At 49.0% G+C, this 17,995-nt stretch overlaps 1 protein-coding gene across 47 annotated transcripts in view; it reads right to left on the bottom strand.

The window, feature by feature from the left end:
• Positions 1 to 17,995, bottom strand: part of NRXN3 (neurexin 3) — a 1,789,124-nt gene that overhangs the window by 1,675,129 nt on the left and 96,000 nt on the right. For 37 of the 47 annotated variants that reach the window (XM_070065300.1, XM_070065299.1, XM_070065301.1 and 34 more), the window contains one exon: positions 8,768 to 8,785. The exons of the other annotated variants lie outside the window; for them this stretch is intronic. In XM_070065300.1, coding sequence (XP_069921401.1) covers positions 8,768 to 8,785 — 18 coding nt within the window. The remainder of the gene's footprint in view (positions 1 to 8,767; positions 8,786 to 17,995) is intronic. 47 annotated transcript variants of the gene reach the window in all.

The raw sequence follows: 17,995 nt of genomic DNA, 5'->3' as shown, positions 1-17,995 counted from the left end.
GAGCCACAAAGCCAGCCCCTAGCCCTCCTCTGTTAGCTTTCCAGATGATCTGGATGCTACCACAATTTACAAACAGCTGCTCTCAATGGTCCAAAGCTTGGATTCAAATCCCAGTTCTGCCTGCCTCTTCCTATGGGATTCTAAACAAGTTCACTTTCCTTTGCCTCTTCCTCTAAAATGGTTGCCCCTTATCTGAAAATCACCTTTAAAGTCTCTGCCTTTCGTGGGTAAAACAGCCTCTCAGAATCACTGTGACCGTAACAGGTGAAAATGGTTGGAACCCACAGCCCATGGGTAGGAACTCAAACACTGGGCGCCATGGCTGTCAGCATGAAGGAAGCTGACCCACTGAGGAGCCACCCTCTTCCTCACCCCCAATTTCTGGCCAACACAGTCCTCTAACAGAGTGGCAGCACCAGCAGCCCAGCTGCCCGGGGTGTCCCCAGGTTCCTCTGCATGGTCACAGTGAGATCAGCTGGCACACAGAGAGCCAGCGTCCCTAACACTGAGCCACAGCCTCTTTCTCCCACCCCTCCTGGGGCTACCCCAGCAAATTCAGTGGCTTAGTGCACGTGCCTGCTAGACTCCTCTGGACAGGTCTGCAGCAAGGGTTTCCGAGTCTGCCAAATGAGCTGTGCATCTTAACTGAGTGACAAAGTTGGACAGCCTCAATTTCCCCTCCGGTACGAGCAGGGAAGTGGTCCAACAGCTTCTCAGCATTCTCACCAGCGACACTTCGAACAGCACAGATCTGTGAATGAGGCTCCCCCGACATCTCAGCACATTCCCCACGTACAGCCCCCCTCCCACTGAATTCCACCGATAGCCCTTATCAGAGTAACCAACACTCCCACACAATGGGCAGGGTCACAGACAGGGCAGTACTACCCCACTGAGACTACAGGAGATTGCTAATGATTTTTCCAGCTCTAACTCTGCCCTTGCTCTCCAGAACTGGAAATGAAATGTGACATAGCCAGCACCCCAGTGGGTCTGCCTTTCTAAGACAGTCAAGGAGAAAATTTGAAGAGGGGCCTTAGGAAGGCACCAAGGCCCAGGGATCCGCTTCCTTGAGTTGGCCAAAGCTGGAGGCAGGCTGCGAAGCAGCTCCTTAGGAAAACTTACCAAGAACAGCAGTGGGAGCCAAGGGGGTCTTCCCCAGCCCCAGGCATGCAATTGGCTGGGAGCTAAGCACCATTCGCCCAGCCGAGGGCCCCTTCTAGTCCAATTATGCACAGCAGAAGTGAATTTCCCTGCAGCCCGAAACCCCACTGAGCTGAACCCGAGGTGGGCACTGAAGAAGGAGGTGCTCAATTATCTGTCTCAATGTGAATCGCAATAGCAGACTTTCTTCATGGGATGGGGTGGTGGGCCAAACTGTCTATTCATTATGTATTTATTCTGTGTCTCTAATGCACTGGCACTGAGAGGACCCAGCCGTGAACAGCTCTGTACATTTGTGGTATGCACACTCTGGTGGAACCCCCCAGTGAGATGTTTCCAGGGCCACACAGACCAGGGCCCAACCACACTTAAGTGGGTGGTAGCAGAGGTTACTTATTGTCCCTGTGTGTCAGTTTGCTCATCCATGAAATGGGCCTAGTGACAAAATCTACCTCCTGGGGATGTCATAAGAATTAAACAGAGGTGCAAAACTTAGCATTTGAGTGTCTGGCTTAAAATACAAACTTGCGAGTGTCAAGCATTTTTTGTTCTAATAAAGTAATGAAAGAAAAGCAAGTGGGAGTATTGTCCAAGAGACTAGAAAAGCAAAGACCAAATACATTCCCAGTACTACTGGGTTTAGTCTTTGGGAAGGGAGGTGAGGCATTCACTAGGCCCTGTTCCCTAAACGATCTGTCAAATAGTCTCATCAGAGTTAATGAGGGCCTTCAGTTCCTGAGAATAGTGGCAGAATCACCCAGAAATCCCAGACGTGACTTTAAATCAGGAATCTTACCATACCTGCTTCTGACCTACTTGGTGTCTAGCACACAGTAGGTCCTCTATAAACATGGGCCCTCTTTGCCCTCTGTTACAGCCATGGTTGGATCTGTACTTGAGGGACCTTGTCACCGTAAACCTGAGAGTCAGAATGGATGGAAGAGAAGGGGGGACAAGGAGGGGAAAGCGGTGTTTGAAAAGGTTCAGCACAGCACCAGTGCTCCTGGGACAATTAGGAAGACTGAGACCCAGGTGAAGGAGGGGTTAAACCTGAACATGGGACTTTATCTGTAAGGTGGAAACATGTTGGAATCATCAGATGAGAAGGCTCATGAAGGCTATTTTTATACATTGCTTTCTATGCAGGTGCAGTTCAAAGGACTTGGCATGCGTGAGCTCAGGAGCTTCCAAACAGCCCCCGGGGACAGGTGCTCCTACTGTCCCTGTGTCACAGATGAAGAAGGCAGACCCCACAAAGATGAAGTAACTGGAACAGGTCACGTTGCCAGACCACGGCCAGGCAGCCCATTAGCCATGCGGCTTCCAGCCTGTGCTCTGACCCAGGGGTGGGCACTTTTCCCTCGGAGGGCTAGATGGTGACTCCTCAGGCTGTGGGGGCTGTCCTGCCTCCAGCCCATCTACTCAACTCTGCCTTTGCCACACAGAGGCAGCCAGAGACAATGTGTGAAGGAGTGAGCCATGTTCCAAGAAGAACCTTGTTCACCAACGCAGATCCAAACTTGATAACACTTGTGTATTGGAGCCGCCTCTGTGGCGTAGTGGGTAAAGCTACCGCCTGCAGCGCCAGCATCCCATATGGGCACCAGATCGTGTCCTGGCTGCTCCACTCCCCATCCAGCTCTCTGCTATGGCCTGAGAAAGCAGTGGAAGATGGTCCAAGTCCTTGGTCCCCTGCACCTGTGTGGGAGAACTGGAAGAAGCTCCTGGCTCTTAGCTTTGGATCGGTGCAGCTCTGGCCATTGCGGCCAATTGGGGAGCGAATCAGCAGATGGAAGACCTCTCTCTCTCTCTCTGCCTCTCCTCTCTGTGTGTAATTCTTTCAAATAAATAAATAAATCTTTTAAAAGAAACTTGGTTCACCCCACAATGGCCGCCGCGGCCAGTGCGCTGTGGCCAGCGCACCACGCTGATCCGAAGCCAGGAGCCAGGTGCTTCTCCTGGTCTCTAATGCGGGTGCAAGGCCCAAGCACTTGGGCCATCCTCCACTGCACTCCCAGGCCACAGCAGAGAGATGGACTGGAAGAGGGGCAACAGGGACAGAATCCGGCACCCTGACCGGGACTAGAACCTGGGGTGCCAGCACCGCAGGCGGAGGATTAGTCTGTTGAGTCGCGGCGCAGGCTCTCAATTGTTTTCTACCATTTAAGAATGAAAGGGGGAAAGCCACACTTCGCTCACAGGCCACGCAGAAGCAGGCAGCGGGCTGGTTGCAGCCTGAGCCGCAGCTGGCCGGCCCCTGCTCTATCCTAGGCTAACTTGCCTGGCAGTGTGTAAACTCACAGAGAAAGCACCTGAGCACTCACAGGCACAGACCAAGTGGTTACTAAATGCTCATTCCCTTTCCCTTCCCTAATCTTGTTCTCCCTCTTCCCCCTGCCAACCACAGGACACAGAAAACTCTAAGCTCTGCCCAGCACCCGCACCGGCAATGAGGCTGACCTCTCGCCAGGTGAGGCGAACTGTGACTTCCTCAGCAGAGACAGCCCTGTGGGCCCCACAGGGAGGAGCCACCGGGAACAACCTGCCACAGCCTGTCTCAGATGCTAGCGTGCAGTACCTGGAGCTCTCGACAAAGTGCACATTCCGACTTAAGCAGGTCTGAGCGAGGCCTGAGCCTTGTTTTCCCGACAAGCTCCTGGGCGATGCCAACACTGCGGGCAGCTTTGTGTGCCCTGTGGAGCCCCCATGGCCCCTTCTGTGCCCACAGAGCCAAGCCAGGCCGTTTCAGAACAGCAAGGCGTCCGCAGGCTGGGGTAAGCAACTCCCTGGGGACAGGACAGGGTTCAGGGCAGACAGTCACATCCTCTCCCCCACGACAACCCCGAGATGACTTAGACCAAAGGGGCACAGGCCAAGGGCAGGCAGAGGGAGGCTCCAGCCAAGACTGTCAGATCCTTCCGGCAAGAGCAGACGAGGCCTCCTGGGCACCTGGCAGACAGGAGCCCCTCCCCCAGCGCCTGCCAGCGCGCTGACGGACCGAAGCAAGAGGCCTATTTCCTCACCAGGCCTCTGAATAACTAGGGCACTTCCACAAGGTCACAGTTATTCATTTAAATTCCAGCTCTAATCAGCAGGCAGAGTCCGAAAAATGATCCCTTCTGAGGACAGGATGTCATTGGGCCACAGGAAGAGTCCCTCCTGGTGGGATGGGGCGCTGGAGGGTGAGGGGTTCTCACACCCACGGGCCCCTGCACTGTCGCCTGCCACCTAAAACCTTCTACCACCTTCCCTCCCCTCCTTCCTCTCCTCCTACTGGCTTCCTGCCCTTATGGGAGAGGGTTCTGGAACATTCAGAAGCACGTTGAGGGTTGGGGAACAGCCAAGGGCGACCCACGGCAAAGCTCAGTGGGCCGAAGTGTGGAAGAAGGCAGCTGATGGGGTCCCTTTCAGACCACAAAAGGGTGGCCCAGCCTTGAAGATGTCACTTCTGCCCTTTGGGCTTCACTTCCCACCTCTGAAAAGCAAGAGTGGCACTTCCTCGGAGAGGGTACCCCGAGCTCCCACAGGTCTCAGCTCCCTACAGACTCTCCATGTCCCCTGTGCGGCTGGCCACACTGTCTGTTCCATGACAACTTATGAGGTTATCCTATGTGCCTCTCAGCGTGCAGAGGCAGATGCAGGCAAGACTGGGACTCAACCCCGGTGCATGGCACCGCTGTGGGAACGGCAGAGTTAGAAAAGCAAGAACGCAGGCTTCGGAGACACACAGATGTGAGATGCTGGTGTCGGTGCTAGCAAGAGGCCCCATGGGCAAGTGACTGAAGTTTTCCAGGGTTGGAAACACCTACCTGAGGGGCGGGGACCTGGAGAGTTCCACGGGGGAGGTGTCAGAGCTGAGCTCCCCCCACCAGCTCAGCACCTCACCAAAGCTTCTAGTTGCCTTTATTGTGCAGAACCTCCTTCCCCAAGGACTTCCCCGTGTGGAAGTCAAGAGAACTGCACCTGCCCCTTTCCAGGACCCGCTGAGTCCTGTACCTGGGGACAGTGCCACCCGCCAGGCCCCTCCGCAGGCTGCATTTTACACAAGGGTTACTTCTACTCAGTCTCCTCGGCCTGGGAAATTCATCAATTAATCAATCGGCCCTTTAGAGTCTTGCAGCGGCCCCTGGGTAAACAGTTGCATTAGCTCGTAAAATCCCCAATCTGTCTTCCTGAGTGGAAGCAAAGAAAAAACTCAGAGAACCACTGAAGGCTGCTTGCTGCGGAGTCACAACACCACTGGCTCCGGACTGCCTGGCCAGGGGCTGCGAGAGGCGGGAGGCTGCCCACTGACCTCAGCCGGGGCTGGGGCTGCTGGGGCCACCTCCTGCCACAGCCAGGGCCACAAGGGAAGCGTCGGAACCAGAGATTTGCTTCTGGCTCAGAAACACCAAGAAGCAAGGGGGTGGTGGGGTGACAGGGTTGGCAGTGTGCCTTGGCCACTTCAAGGGTAGAAGGAAGAACACAGGATTTGGAACTCGGCTGCATCCTCTCTTGCAGCTGCTCCCAAGCAGCCGGGTGACCGCAGCACATCGCTGAACCTGCCCAGGCCTCCACTGCTGCTGCACTGGCACGTGACTCAAAGGGATACTGAGATTAAATGAGATGATGGCCTTGCACTGGTGCTGGGTGGGGCTCGTCCCAGCCGCTGCTATCTGAGCACCTCCACTCTCTGACTAGAACCAAGAGGACCTTGGCATCTACTGCGTTTTCGTTCCACCCTGCTATTTCTCCCAGGACCAATATGGTACTTTTATGAGAATTGGCAAAAGGTTGCCCTTTGGGCCAAGGCAGCCCCATGGGGACAGGACAAACAGGAGAAATGCAGGAAGCTGATGGCCTCAGCTGGGAGAGCCCATGGGAGGCACACCCACCATGCACAATGGCCAGTGACTCCAGGTCATCTCTTCTGTGAGTCAGCTGGGGGCAGGCAGGGCGAGGTAAGCCAAAGGGCATACTGGCAAAACAAAACATGAAGAGTTGGGCTTACTCCCTCTTGGAGTAAATATCCTCCCGGAGATCTTCCCTCATCACCCTCTGTAAACTAAGGACTTCTCTTCCATCTTGCTCCAGTTTTTCTCTAAAACACATCATTCACGGCCAGCATTGCAGCACAGCAGGTCAAGTGGCCACCTGCAAGGCTAGCATCCCATATGAGCACAAGTTTGAGTCCCAGAGGCACCACTTTTGATCCAGCCCCCAACTAATGTACCTGAGAAAGCAGTGGAAGATGGTGCAAGTGTTTGGGTGCCCACACCCGAATAGAAGACCTGGATGGATTTCCTGGCTTCCTGCTTCAGCCAGGGCTGAGTCGGGCCATTCTGACCATCTGGGGAGTGAATAAGCAGATAGAAGGTCTCTCTCTCTCTCTCCCTCTCTCTCTCTCTCTCTCTCTCCATCCCCATTACTCTGCCTTTCAAATAAATAGATCTTTAAAAAAATAAATAAAAAATAAAAAACATTTGTCACCTACCTCCTGCTATGATATGTATGGAATATACACAAAAATATTATAAATGTGCATATACATTCATATGTGATATGTACATGTGTATATATGTGTGTGTGAGTACTACACACACACACAGACACATCACACACAAGGAAAATGTGTATCATGAAAAAACTCTACATGGATTTCAAAAACTTTGGCACCAAAATACACCTCTTTTAATCCCATCTTCCATGGACTTCTAAGTATCCATGTGTGTGTGGGTGTGTGTGTGTGTGTGCACATGTGTGTGTTTCAGTTCATTGTCTGCCTCTGTCTAGAATAAAATGCCCATGAGGGCACAGGTTATTTTCGTTTTGTTTACTATTTTGTCCCAAGTGTCTAGAGTAATGTCTGGTACGTGAATATTTGTTGAGTGAGTGATTGAACTAATGTAGTATTAAATAGAATGCATTGAACGTTATCTTCCTAGGAAGCTGTCTTCTGCCTTAGTTCAACATCAATTATTTTCAAAGAGGTGGGTAGGGAGGAAAAAGAGACACAGAAACCCTGTTATATAGGGACAACCGAGTGGCTCTCTCGCACTGTGTATCGTCCCATGTAGAACGTGATAAGAAGGACCCTAATGGCTGATTATTTGGGATTTTCTAGAACAACAAGGAGGTGAGCATGTGATGCAGCGGTTAAGACGCGTGCATTCCACACTGCGGTTGCGGGGTTAGAGACCGAGCCTTGCTTCTGATTCCGATTCCTGCTAATGTAAACCAGGGGAGGCAGCCATGATGGCCCAAGATCTGGGTCTCTGCTACCCATGTGGGAGGCCCAGGTTGGGTTCTAATTTCCTGGCTTTGGCCTTTCCCAGCCCCAGTTGTTACAGGCATTGGGGAGTGAACCAGCAGATGGAAGATTTACCTCTGCCTTCCTCCCGGCTACCCATCTCTCTGTGTCACCCTTTCAAATAAATTCTAAATAATTGTATAAGATTTAAAGAACAATAAAGGATAAATGTAAAAAAAAAAAAAAAAGGAAAAAGGACTGCCAGTGAAGAAAATGCCACATTACCTCTAAGCCAAACTAAACAACTAATTAATAGCCCCATTAGAAAATACTTACCAGATTTTCAGTCCCTAAGGATTCGGGGCCCTTTTGCTCCACTAGAGTGTGTATCAGTTTTTGAATCAGAAGGTCCTAAGTGCAAATCTCAGTGCAACCATTAACAAACTATGATGGTGGACAGCACTTCTTAACCCTAAGTTAGGGCCCTAAATACTGTGCACACTAAAATGATTATAAAAATTACTATCTTATATTGATGCTGTAAGAATTAAATGCTAGCTGGGCCAAATAAAAAAAAAAAACATGTAAAAATACCCAAAATGATGCCCCTTCCTATTGAGTGGAGCTAGTTACTCTTAAAGTTTTAGCCAGTGTAGAACAGTCTCCAAGCCATTTAAATCATCTGACTTGGTTGCAACATCTCATATGATTCCATATATGTGTATGCACACCTATGTGTCTAAAATAGACATGGCCTAAAATTTGGACTCTGGATAAATACTAATTTTGAAAAGAGAAATGTACAATATCATCAGGATGGTTCTCCCATTGTGAAAAACCATTCATTCATACCATTCCTCTTCTTTATTCATTTTTTTTAACAGTGAGCATGTATTACTTACATATCCAGGAAAAGTAAATACTGTTATTTTAATTGTGAGAAAGAAGAGACAATTCTCAGGATAAAAAGAAAGAAACCTTTCACCCACATCACAGTTCCCATGCAAAGCATGAATTTTCAACTGCAAGAAGCCATAGAAAATATGAATTAGAAAATGCATATCTAATGCATACTAAAATGCATATTGAATGCATCTTAAAATATTTTCCAAAAACATGCTTATTTGCCACTTCTTTGATTCACTTACAAATATTCATCAGAAGGACATGATTGTATAAGTATGGGAATCACATTCCTTCAGTTTTAAAAGTTTTTCAAAACCAATCCAATCTGTCAATTCAAGGCATTTCTTCTTCAAAAATGCAAGACACTTAGATATTTGTCCCTGGGAAAGGTTCTCACTTGGACTCAAACCATGCACCACCCAGCAGAGGGAAAATGCCCACAGCAGCTGTGCAAACACAAAGACTCACCTGGACCTTGACTGACGTCTGTGGCAGCATTTCAAAGGGAGGGAATGGGAGAAGAGAAAGAGAGGGAGAAAAAGGAAGAAGAGAGTTAGCAGCACACACACACACAATGCAGTGTGCCCTTGCATGACGTCCAAGCTCATGCAAGCCCCAAGGGGGCTCAGTTTCAAAGCTCTTACTTCTACCTTCACCCAGAACCACCCATGCAAGCTCAGGGACCAAGCTCCCTTTCCACTGTGCATGTTAGAAGAGTTTCATTTTGCATCTGTCCGGAAAGACACCATCCTGGAATCAGATTGGGCTGCAAAGAGCCAAGCAAACTGGAATCCTGCAAGAATATTGGTTAAAATATTCTGGTTGATTTCCACACACCAACACCCAAGCCAATCCTCCTTTTCTCCAGATACCAAACACTGGACACGAAGTCAAGCAAGGCTTCCCAGCAGAGAGAAAAATTCATAGTAAACCATATCCTGAGGAATAAAGGAAAAAAGACAAATGAATTAGGAACGAGCATTGTTGCATTATTTACCACAGAGGGAGAAGGACACAAGGTCACAAAACATTCCCAAGTCCCTCCCAGCATTCCCAGTAACCACTCCTCATCACAGACAGCAGTGCCTTTGCGTAAGATTGTATCAGTAGAGCATTCGCCCTACAAACTGATACTCGCGATACTTGCTTCCCCCTTTAATTTTTCTCCTCGCTTTTCACCCCATTGCTAATGACATGAATTGCCATTTGAAATCACTTTTGACAGCTACAAATAAACATCCAACTCTGGAAAGGCTGACATTTGAATTAAGCCAATGAACTTTCTAAAAATGAACACCGGTTCATTCCCATCATCTACACGAACAGCACAGTCTTATCCTCCTACACTCGGATGCAAAGTAGAATCCAACGGGAGGTGAAATGTGAACCCCCAATGCATACACAAGTATACAACATGTACAAAAAAAATCAGAGGCCTCAGCATCTCCATCTCCCCATCAACACCCATGTCCAGAGATTCTGACCTCCTCTGGATCATCGAACCATGTGTCATTAGTATGCATTCATCAAAAAAATATTTTAAGAAAATGGAAATTCCATTTGAACATTATGCATTATATTCATATAATGAACTATCACACCATACCTAGCAAAACATACAATAGCAACTTTTTTAAAGTAATCCTGCAGGAGAAGCCTAACAAAGGAAACCCAAGGCATTGTCAAAACTTTTAGACCCAGCCCAAGGGATGTATTGCAGCAGAGGAAGAACAAGGGGCTGATTCAGAAAACCACACTCCACCCAACAACCCTCTGTGACTCACATAGCATCACTAAATGGTGGATCTGGCATAGTAAAAGACATTAATTAACTAGCTTAATTCTTTTTGTGAGGATGGAGGATGAAAGAGATTGAGAGTCTTGCCCAAGCTCACACAGCTGGTTCAGAGAGGGAGATTACAAATAGATCCTCCATCTCTTGGACCCAATCTAATTCAACGTCCATTCAACTAAATTCTAGGTCCCTGAAGGGAATAGGGTACCCAAATCCAGTTTGTAGACTCAAGTGAGTACCTGGAAGCCAGGGGGACTCTGCATGAGAATCTCCCAACTATCCTATGAGTGGGTTATGATTTATCCTCTACACCTCTAAGTGCATGCCTTGAACAAAGTGAGTAATGCTCTTCATGCCACCAGTGGAAACACTGGCATTTGTATTTGTACATCAATAGGTCCATATGGCCGTTGCCCAAAGAAAATCCAAGCCTTAGATAGTCTGTGCTGTACCCTAGCATCCAGGAAGGGGACACCCATAGCAACCGCTGAGAGTTCCTCAACCCACACCCTGTATCCCCTAGAAGCTGTGGCTGCCCAGAGAGACTTCTAGAGAGTTCTGAGTCATTCCTCAAGCACACCTCCTTTCAAGTTTTCTGCTAAGTTAGATTTAGGGGTGGAGTGGCAAGAGGGAGGAAGAACAAAGGCAAAATAGAAGAGGTGGGAAGAGAAAACAGGCTGCATAAATAACCAAGCAGGGCCATTAACTGTGACTGATGGATCACCTAGAATAATGGCTGTTAAAATACCTCTTAATTCAACTGTTTACATGTGGTGGAAGTTCTGTGGTCGACCATCACACGGTTCTTCATACAAACACATTCTTGTAGGTGCAAAGACCCAGGGATATAAGGTTTCTGGGAACCCCAGATGTCTCTTGATACTCAGTGGTTGCCCATTTTGGGGGTTGTAATTACAACCTTCAGCTTTGGAGAGGGACATGTCTGAGTTCAAATCCCAGCCTAGGCTGTGGCCATGGGCCCATCACGGACTTGTAAATCATTTTCCTAGAAAACAGGAGTAACAACAGGGCCTTCCCCCATGGGGTGTTAGGAGAATTAGATGAGATTAAATGCCTGTAAAGCCCTTAACTCGGTACAAGACAAACACTGCATAAATGTTATCTGCTCTGATTGTTATCACTGTGAATTACCACAAACAGAAGTACCCAAAAATGTTGACCAGATGGCTCACTGGAAACACCGAGACACCACAGGATTTAAGCGGATGATGATTTGGGTTCAATTCTTCTGCTTCTGAATGAGGATACCTGCATTGGCTCCTTCTCCCTTTGGTGCTTTCCTCCCTCTCCAATCCTCAGCATGAAGGGGAAAAGGGAGATAGAGTTCTGGGTGAGCAGAAACAGGGGTTAAAATAAATTTCATTCTTATTTCTTCTGTTTTTCTTCCACAAGACTTAAGGTAGGTCAGTTCTACTGGGCTTTAAAGTCCAGCCCAGCTCTTCCTGTCAAACAGCAGCAACAGTGGTTAAGTTACCACTTGGGAGGCCCTCATACCACACTTGCGTGCCTGGCTTTGAATCCCTGATCTACAGAGATTCCAGGTACCTGCTAATGCACACCCTTGGAGGCAGCAGGCGGTGGCTCAAGTGCTTGGGGGTTCCTGGTTTTCACTTGGTCCAGCCCTGGCTGTTGCAGACATTAGGGCAACAGTTGGAAGATCTGGAAAATTTCTCTCATTCAAATACATAAAAAACATAAATTAACTTTAAAAAAAAGAAGAAGAAGAGCAACACTACCACTAAGACAAAACCCACTTAGCTGGGGATCAAGATCCAAGCTTGGTTCTTGGCTGTGGCATCAACCCGGGAGACATTTTGAGTGTTGTTTCAACTGCAGGAATAGAGACGCACGGCTACCTGGCCCCTGGCCCAAGAAGCAGCGAGTGACCTGAATTGGTAGACTCCATTCTGACCAACAGAATGAGTTGGCAAAAGCAGGAGGTTTATGGGAAAAGGGGGATGGTTAAACAGGACTTCGGCAGTATCCATCTGCTACAAGGTCTACCCAGCTTCCTTGCCCACCCTGTCTCCCAACAACTCCCAGCTGTCTTCCGGGCAATGTTTCTCATCCCTAATCCACATGGCTTGGTAGAAGTGCCCCCCACTCCCACCTTAGCTCCCAGGGTAGTCGGTCCTCTGGACTCAATAATAGCTCAGGAACAGAAATGCAACCCAGACTCAACCAGTGAGTTTTTCCAGGGAATTTTACTAGAGCTACCAAGAAATGGGGAGCTCTTTTTTCTCTGCCAGATTCCTTTGTCACCATAGGCAGATATCCCACTTCAGAAAGAGGCCAACGTAGAAGCAAACAGGGTTTCTTACTATCATAAGGGAGAGTGGGACAGATCGAGAGTCAAATCGCAGCCCTGCCTCTCTACCCACCCGCAAGCACCTACACTTCTCTGAGGTTCCGTCTTCTCGGGTGTCAATGGGCACCTAACAGCATGGATCTCAGTGACCCCTCGTCATCTATCCACCCTTCAGCGCACCATGACTGAGCACATGTTTTAGGCCAGATACTGAGGATATAAGCAGCGAATGAAACAGACAATACCCTTGGGTTTTAATGCTGTAAATAATAAAAACAGAGATATGTAACACCCAGTGGTGGGCCGTGCCATGAAGAAAGGAGAGGCAGATTAGACAGCAGCAGAGGGTGCCCATTTAGAGTTGGTAATGAACAAAGACCTTTCCTGGGACGTTGCATCTAGGCTGGTGCCTGGACGAGGTGAGGAACAGTCTTACATGCACCTGGTAGACCAGGCAAAGACAGTTCAGACAGGGAAACAGCAAATGCCAAAGCTCCCCACGGACCCTGCTCGATTACTACTGCTGCTGCGACAGAACCAAGGACTGGCTCACGCGACCCCGCACCTTCCCTCTCCTGTCCTCCTGTCACTCACACACGGTCCTTGCCACATAATGGTAACAGGTACTCGAGAAACGCACAGGGGGCAGAAACCCCTGATGAGAACTAGTTGTGGCCCCGTCTATGGCCACCTTCTTTACAAGGTTGCCACACAGAAAAGAAAGGATTTGAAACCCACCACCCACCTCCACCTTCAGCATCACAGCCAAGCAAGGGGCAAATTGGGGCGTTCCCACCTCCACTCAGTACCCCACAGACATATTCAACAATACCTTCAGCTTCAAGGTCACATGCTCAGCAATGTCATTGTCAAGTTGAAAACAAGGGACCCTCCAATTTCCCCTGTTGCACCTGTAGAAGAGCTCAGCCCAGGAAGACCCATATCACTGTTCCTTCAGGCTGGATCACCCCCAAAGGAAAGTCCCCAGGACCCTCACCTGCCCAGTATCTCCTCACCCCCTCCCCACATCCCTGGAGGAGCTCTGAGGAGCATGGGGCAGCCCGTACAGCCAGCCTGCTGCCAGCCAAACCTTTGGGATGCCACCAGAAGAACTCTGAGTCTGACCCATTTGAAAGAGAGAAAATAGAACATAGATGTAAATGCAGTGGTGCTCTGAAAACTCCAGGCCCAGCAGTGTGAGAAAATAAAACAGCAGGAGGTCGCTGAGGAAGCACTGGCACGGGTGAGGATGCCACTTTCCCCACATCAATCTTATCTGGCTGTCAACTGCCTTTTCTTGGGCAATTTGCTAAGTCTGGTCTATTAAAAAAAATCCATCCATACAGGAGGTTTAAAAAGTTCATGTAAAATGTATATTATAGAAAAAAACATGCATGCATTTAAAAGAAATTTTGCAGCCAAATTAGCTTACCTTTTCAGTACATTTTTGCATGAGCTCTTTGAAGAGCTCTTGTATGAAGATACACGCACATACATATTTATACGAATTTTTTTTCTGTGACCAACCTTGGGATCTAATGCTGCTCCCCCATGCACACATCCCAGACTGAATAACAGTAGTAAGTGTAGGCAGAGGGAGCTCTGGGAATGACAGCTTCAGACACTGGCAGGTGGTGAGACAATGAGTCAGAAACACCTGTGGCTGTGGCCCAGGTGAACCTTCCTTGCTGTGTGACCACAGGAAGGGTTTTGGTTGCTTTTTAAATTAATACTCTTATTTAAGAGAACATCAGAATCAGCAGCTAACGCTGACACAGGGCACTGGATGATCTAGGCACTGTTCTAAGCCTGGATGTAGGACGAACTTTCACACCCATTTTACAAATAACCAAAGTGAGGCCCAACAAAGCCAGGGAGCAGGCCCGGTTGTGTTGTTAGTAGAACTGGAGCTGGAGCTCAGGCAATGCAGCCGTGGACTCTTTCTCTCTGTGCCAGCTACCATGTTGGCAGCATCACCCCGGCAGAAGGTGACTGGGAAGATAAAGCAGGATACACGCGAGATTAATCACAATTAAGCTCATACTCCCTGAGCCCTCGCTGTTGCTGGATGCTGTGCCACGTGGTTTCTATGTGTTATCTTATTTAATCCTCATGACAAGTCGACAGGTGGCAATGTCATTCATCCCATTTTACAGATAAGGAAACTAAGACCTCAAGAGGATGTTCTTTGATTATTAACACCTTGCAGACTCAGGAGCACATCAGAGAAGGACCAAGCTGTGTTTCTGAATCACAGAGAGCCCAGTCCCAGGGAGCTATGAAGCCGGGCTAAGAATACTGGGCCTTGCACAGGATGAGAAATATGTGTCACACAGGGCAGAGGGAAGAACTCAAAAGCAGTATGGCCACAGGCCTGGAGAGTGGGAGCCCCTGTCCTGGGACCCCTCTGTTCCTTCTTCAGCCACAGCCCAGCCCAGGCACTGAGCAGTCCACAGAGCCACATGGATGTTCCCACACCTTCCTTAGCCCTACCCCCAGAGAACACTCTCCAGTCCTCAGGATCCCTTATGCAACTGCCACAAATCCACACAGGCCTCTTCCTCAGGGCCATTCTCCCACAGAAAAGCAGCCCACTCCAGTGTCAAGAAGAGGCCAAGGGCAAGCTGCCCGCTGGGTGTGTGGACTTCCAGGAGTGGAGGTGTCCACCCAGGTGTGCAGCAGGGCCCCCATGGCCTGCAGGTGCATAGAAGAGAGGCTGGCCACGGCCTCCCTGGGTACTCTTGCTGCAGGCCTCAGAGATCAGGGCCGGCTTCCACTGAGGACTGCACTGGGCCCTAACCTCAGAGCGAGGAAGAAAGCAGAGCCAGCTCGTCCCCAGCACCCACCCTCTGCTGTCCCCAGAAGAAGGAGCACAGAGCTGTCCCTTCTTCCCCAGACATAAGAACTACTGTTTTAGTGACAACTAAAGCAAACTCTGGGCAGGCAGCAAGCAGGTTGGGCTCTTCTCAGTGGCTGGGCTGTGCCAACACAGGAGGAGCAGCCACAAAAGGCCAGTGGCCTTAGCTTTATCCCAACAGCTGAGCCCATTTATCTGCCTTCATACAGGACTGAGCCCTAGAGCCCTGCAGCTGTTTGCTTTTGTTTCTTCATGCTAACAACTGCAGATTCTGAGACGTCTTGGTGGGGTAGCATCGCGGGAACCAGGCAGCCCAGGAAGGCAGCAGCATGGAAGGGGCCAGAAAGAGCAGGAAGAAGCAAAGAGGACCCCTTCTCTGGGCCGGGTCTCTGCAGGGCCCTAACTCTGTTAGGAGCTCTCACAAACAGGCAGTGGCCTTGGCTTAAGGGACCGATGACCATTGGGAGCAGAGGCCAAGGGACAGTCAACTTGTTACAATCAGTGCAGATGGCCATTTCATAAATGTTGGATGCTTTGGAAATTTTGAGTATAGACACAAGGATAAGGTAGTCTGGTCTTCAAATCCCAGTGTTGCTACTTGTTCTCAAAGTGTTTTTTGGCAAATTTCTTGGTTTCACAATTCCTCTTGTGCCACCTGGGAACAATGGTAGTAAAGTCAGTTCTGCTAAAAGCATCTACAAACATATTCCTCAAGTCACTGTGCTATGTGAGATTGCATTGTAAAAGCCGCAGACCGCACAGCAAGCATTGAGGCTGTGGCACAACCCCCGAAAACTTTATCTGTGACACATGGTAAAAGCTGGAAGCCAGTTTCACACCCATTAAAGAGTGAAGAAACACTAAGTACTGCCGTCACTATGGTACTTGAAAAAGACCTCCAGTTCTCTTGTGGGGAAGCTTGTGAATTGCTGTCACACAGGGGAAGGCAGACCTCCTGGAATGGGACAGAGAGGTGGCATGAAATACGGCAAAGGACTCCTGGTGCTGGTGGTACCCACAGTGTCTGGTCCAGGTTAGAGGAGTGCGCCTGGTGTGTGTGTTCCTACACTGGATTCAGCTGGCTGCAGAGTTCTGCCTTCACCTCGTGCTTCTCATGGACAAAATCATGCATAATCAAAAGCCAAATTATTATGCTCATACTGTTCCCTAATATATCAATCGCATTGGGAACAAATTTGCATTTTCAAAACAAGCGTTAGAACGGACTGTCCTGAGTTTTTATGACTCTTGCAAAGATCAAATGAGATGATCCATAGACAACATACAGCACAATGCCAGGCACATAGGGAACATTCAGCACACACTCAACAAAGTCATTAATGTCCCTGCTGGCTGTTGACACATCCCCTCAGCCTTGCCAACAACAGGTATCTCTAAGCGATATTTCCCAGCCTTAGGAGGCTGGCATCTGCAATAGTCTCCCACACCACAGGACAGGAGTTCTGAAAAATCCTCATAGCAGATGGGCACTGCTTGGTACAGGGTTCATTCGCCAGATTCCTAGGCAAAGAAATGGGTGCTATCCTCTCTAAATTGCTGTTATGATCCACCAGAAAAGGGCACACACACACACACACACACACCTGCATCTCAGAGAACATTGGGAAATCAAGAGAAAGATTAATCTAACAATAGGGAGTCAGATCTGGTAGGGCAGAGAGGAGGGCACCACAAGAGGGGAATGAAATCCATCAGTCCTGTGGTGGCAACACACTAAACAGACACCTTCAATCTCCCACCTCCTGCAGGCTGCACATAGGTTAAGAGGCGGCTTCTGGGGGCCGGTGCTGTGGCGCAGTGAGTTAAGTCTCTGCCTGCGGTGCCAACAGTCCATATGGGTACCAATTCAAGTCCTGGCTGCCCCACTTCCGATCCAGCTCCCTGCTAATGCACCTGGGAAAGCAGTGGATATGGCCCAAGTGACTGGCCGCTGCACACCTATGGGAGACATAGATGAAGCTCCTGGCTTCAGATCAGCCTAGTTCTAGCCATTGCAGCCATTTGGGGAGGGAACTAGCAGATGGAAGACCTCTCTGTCTCCCCCTCTCTGTCTTTAACTCTGCCTCTCAGACAACTAAATAAAATCTTAAAAAAGAGGCAGCTTGTGGAGCCACACGGACTTAAGTGAAAATCCTGACTTCTCCCCACACATGAGCTTGGACATGTTAACTAACTGAGCCTGAACTTACCCATATGTAAAATGGGGCAATAGATCCACTTGGTAGGATTTATCTAAGGAGTTAGTGTACGCAAAACCCTGAGCAAGGTGTATGGCACAGCAGAAGTACTAGTCCATGTCAGCAACCTTAATTATTAGATTACCTTGAGATGATCTGCCCCCTGGGGAATTGCTTACTCATTGGGAAGGCTAACTTCTTGGAGTTCATGCTAATCGAAGAATGTTACCAGAGACGTAGTGTGAATAGATGTGACCGTTGCAAACTGCAATCGGATTCCATGAAGATTTGGAAAAATAGTACTACAGCCCCTCTATAGGGAGCACTGTTTAGAACACAGAAAAGATCCCTGAGTTGGGAGTGGCCTCTTGAAGCCTCCCTTTATGCCTTCCTAACCATGGGAATAGAGACACCAAGTGCATGACCAGGTAGCCCTGAGGTTCAGATGAGACCATCCATGTGGAAGTGCCTTGTATACAACCAAGTGCTATTCACTCCAGAAACACGAACCTTGAGT

Source organism: Oryctolagus cuniculus, chromosome 20 (assembly GCF_964237555.1).
Source record: "Oryctolagus cuniculus chromosome 20, mOryCun1.1, whole genome shotgun sequence".
Taxonomy (NCBI): Eukaryota; Metazoa; Chordata; class Mammalia; order Lagomorpha; family Leporidae; genus Oryctolagus; species Oryctolagus cuniculus.
Note: the sequence above shows the minus strand (reverse complement) of the source record. Positions and strands in the feature narration are given on the sequence as shown.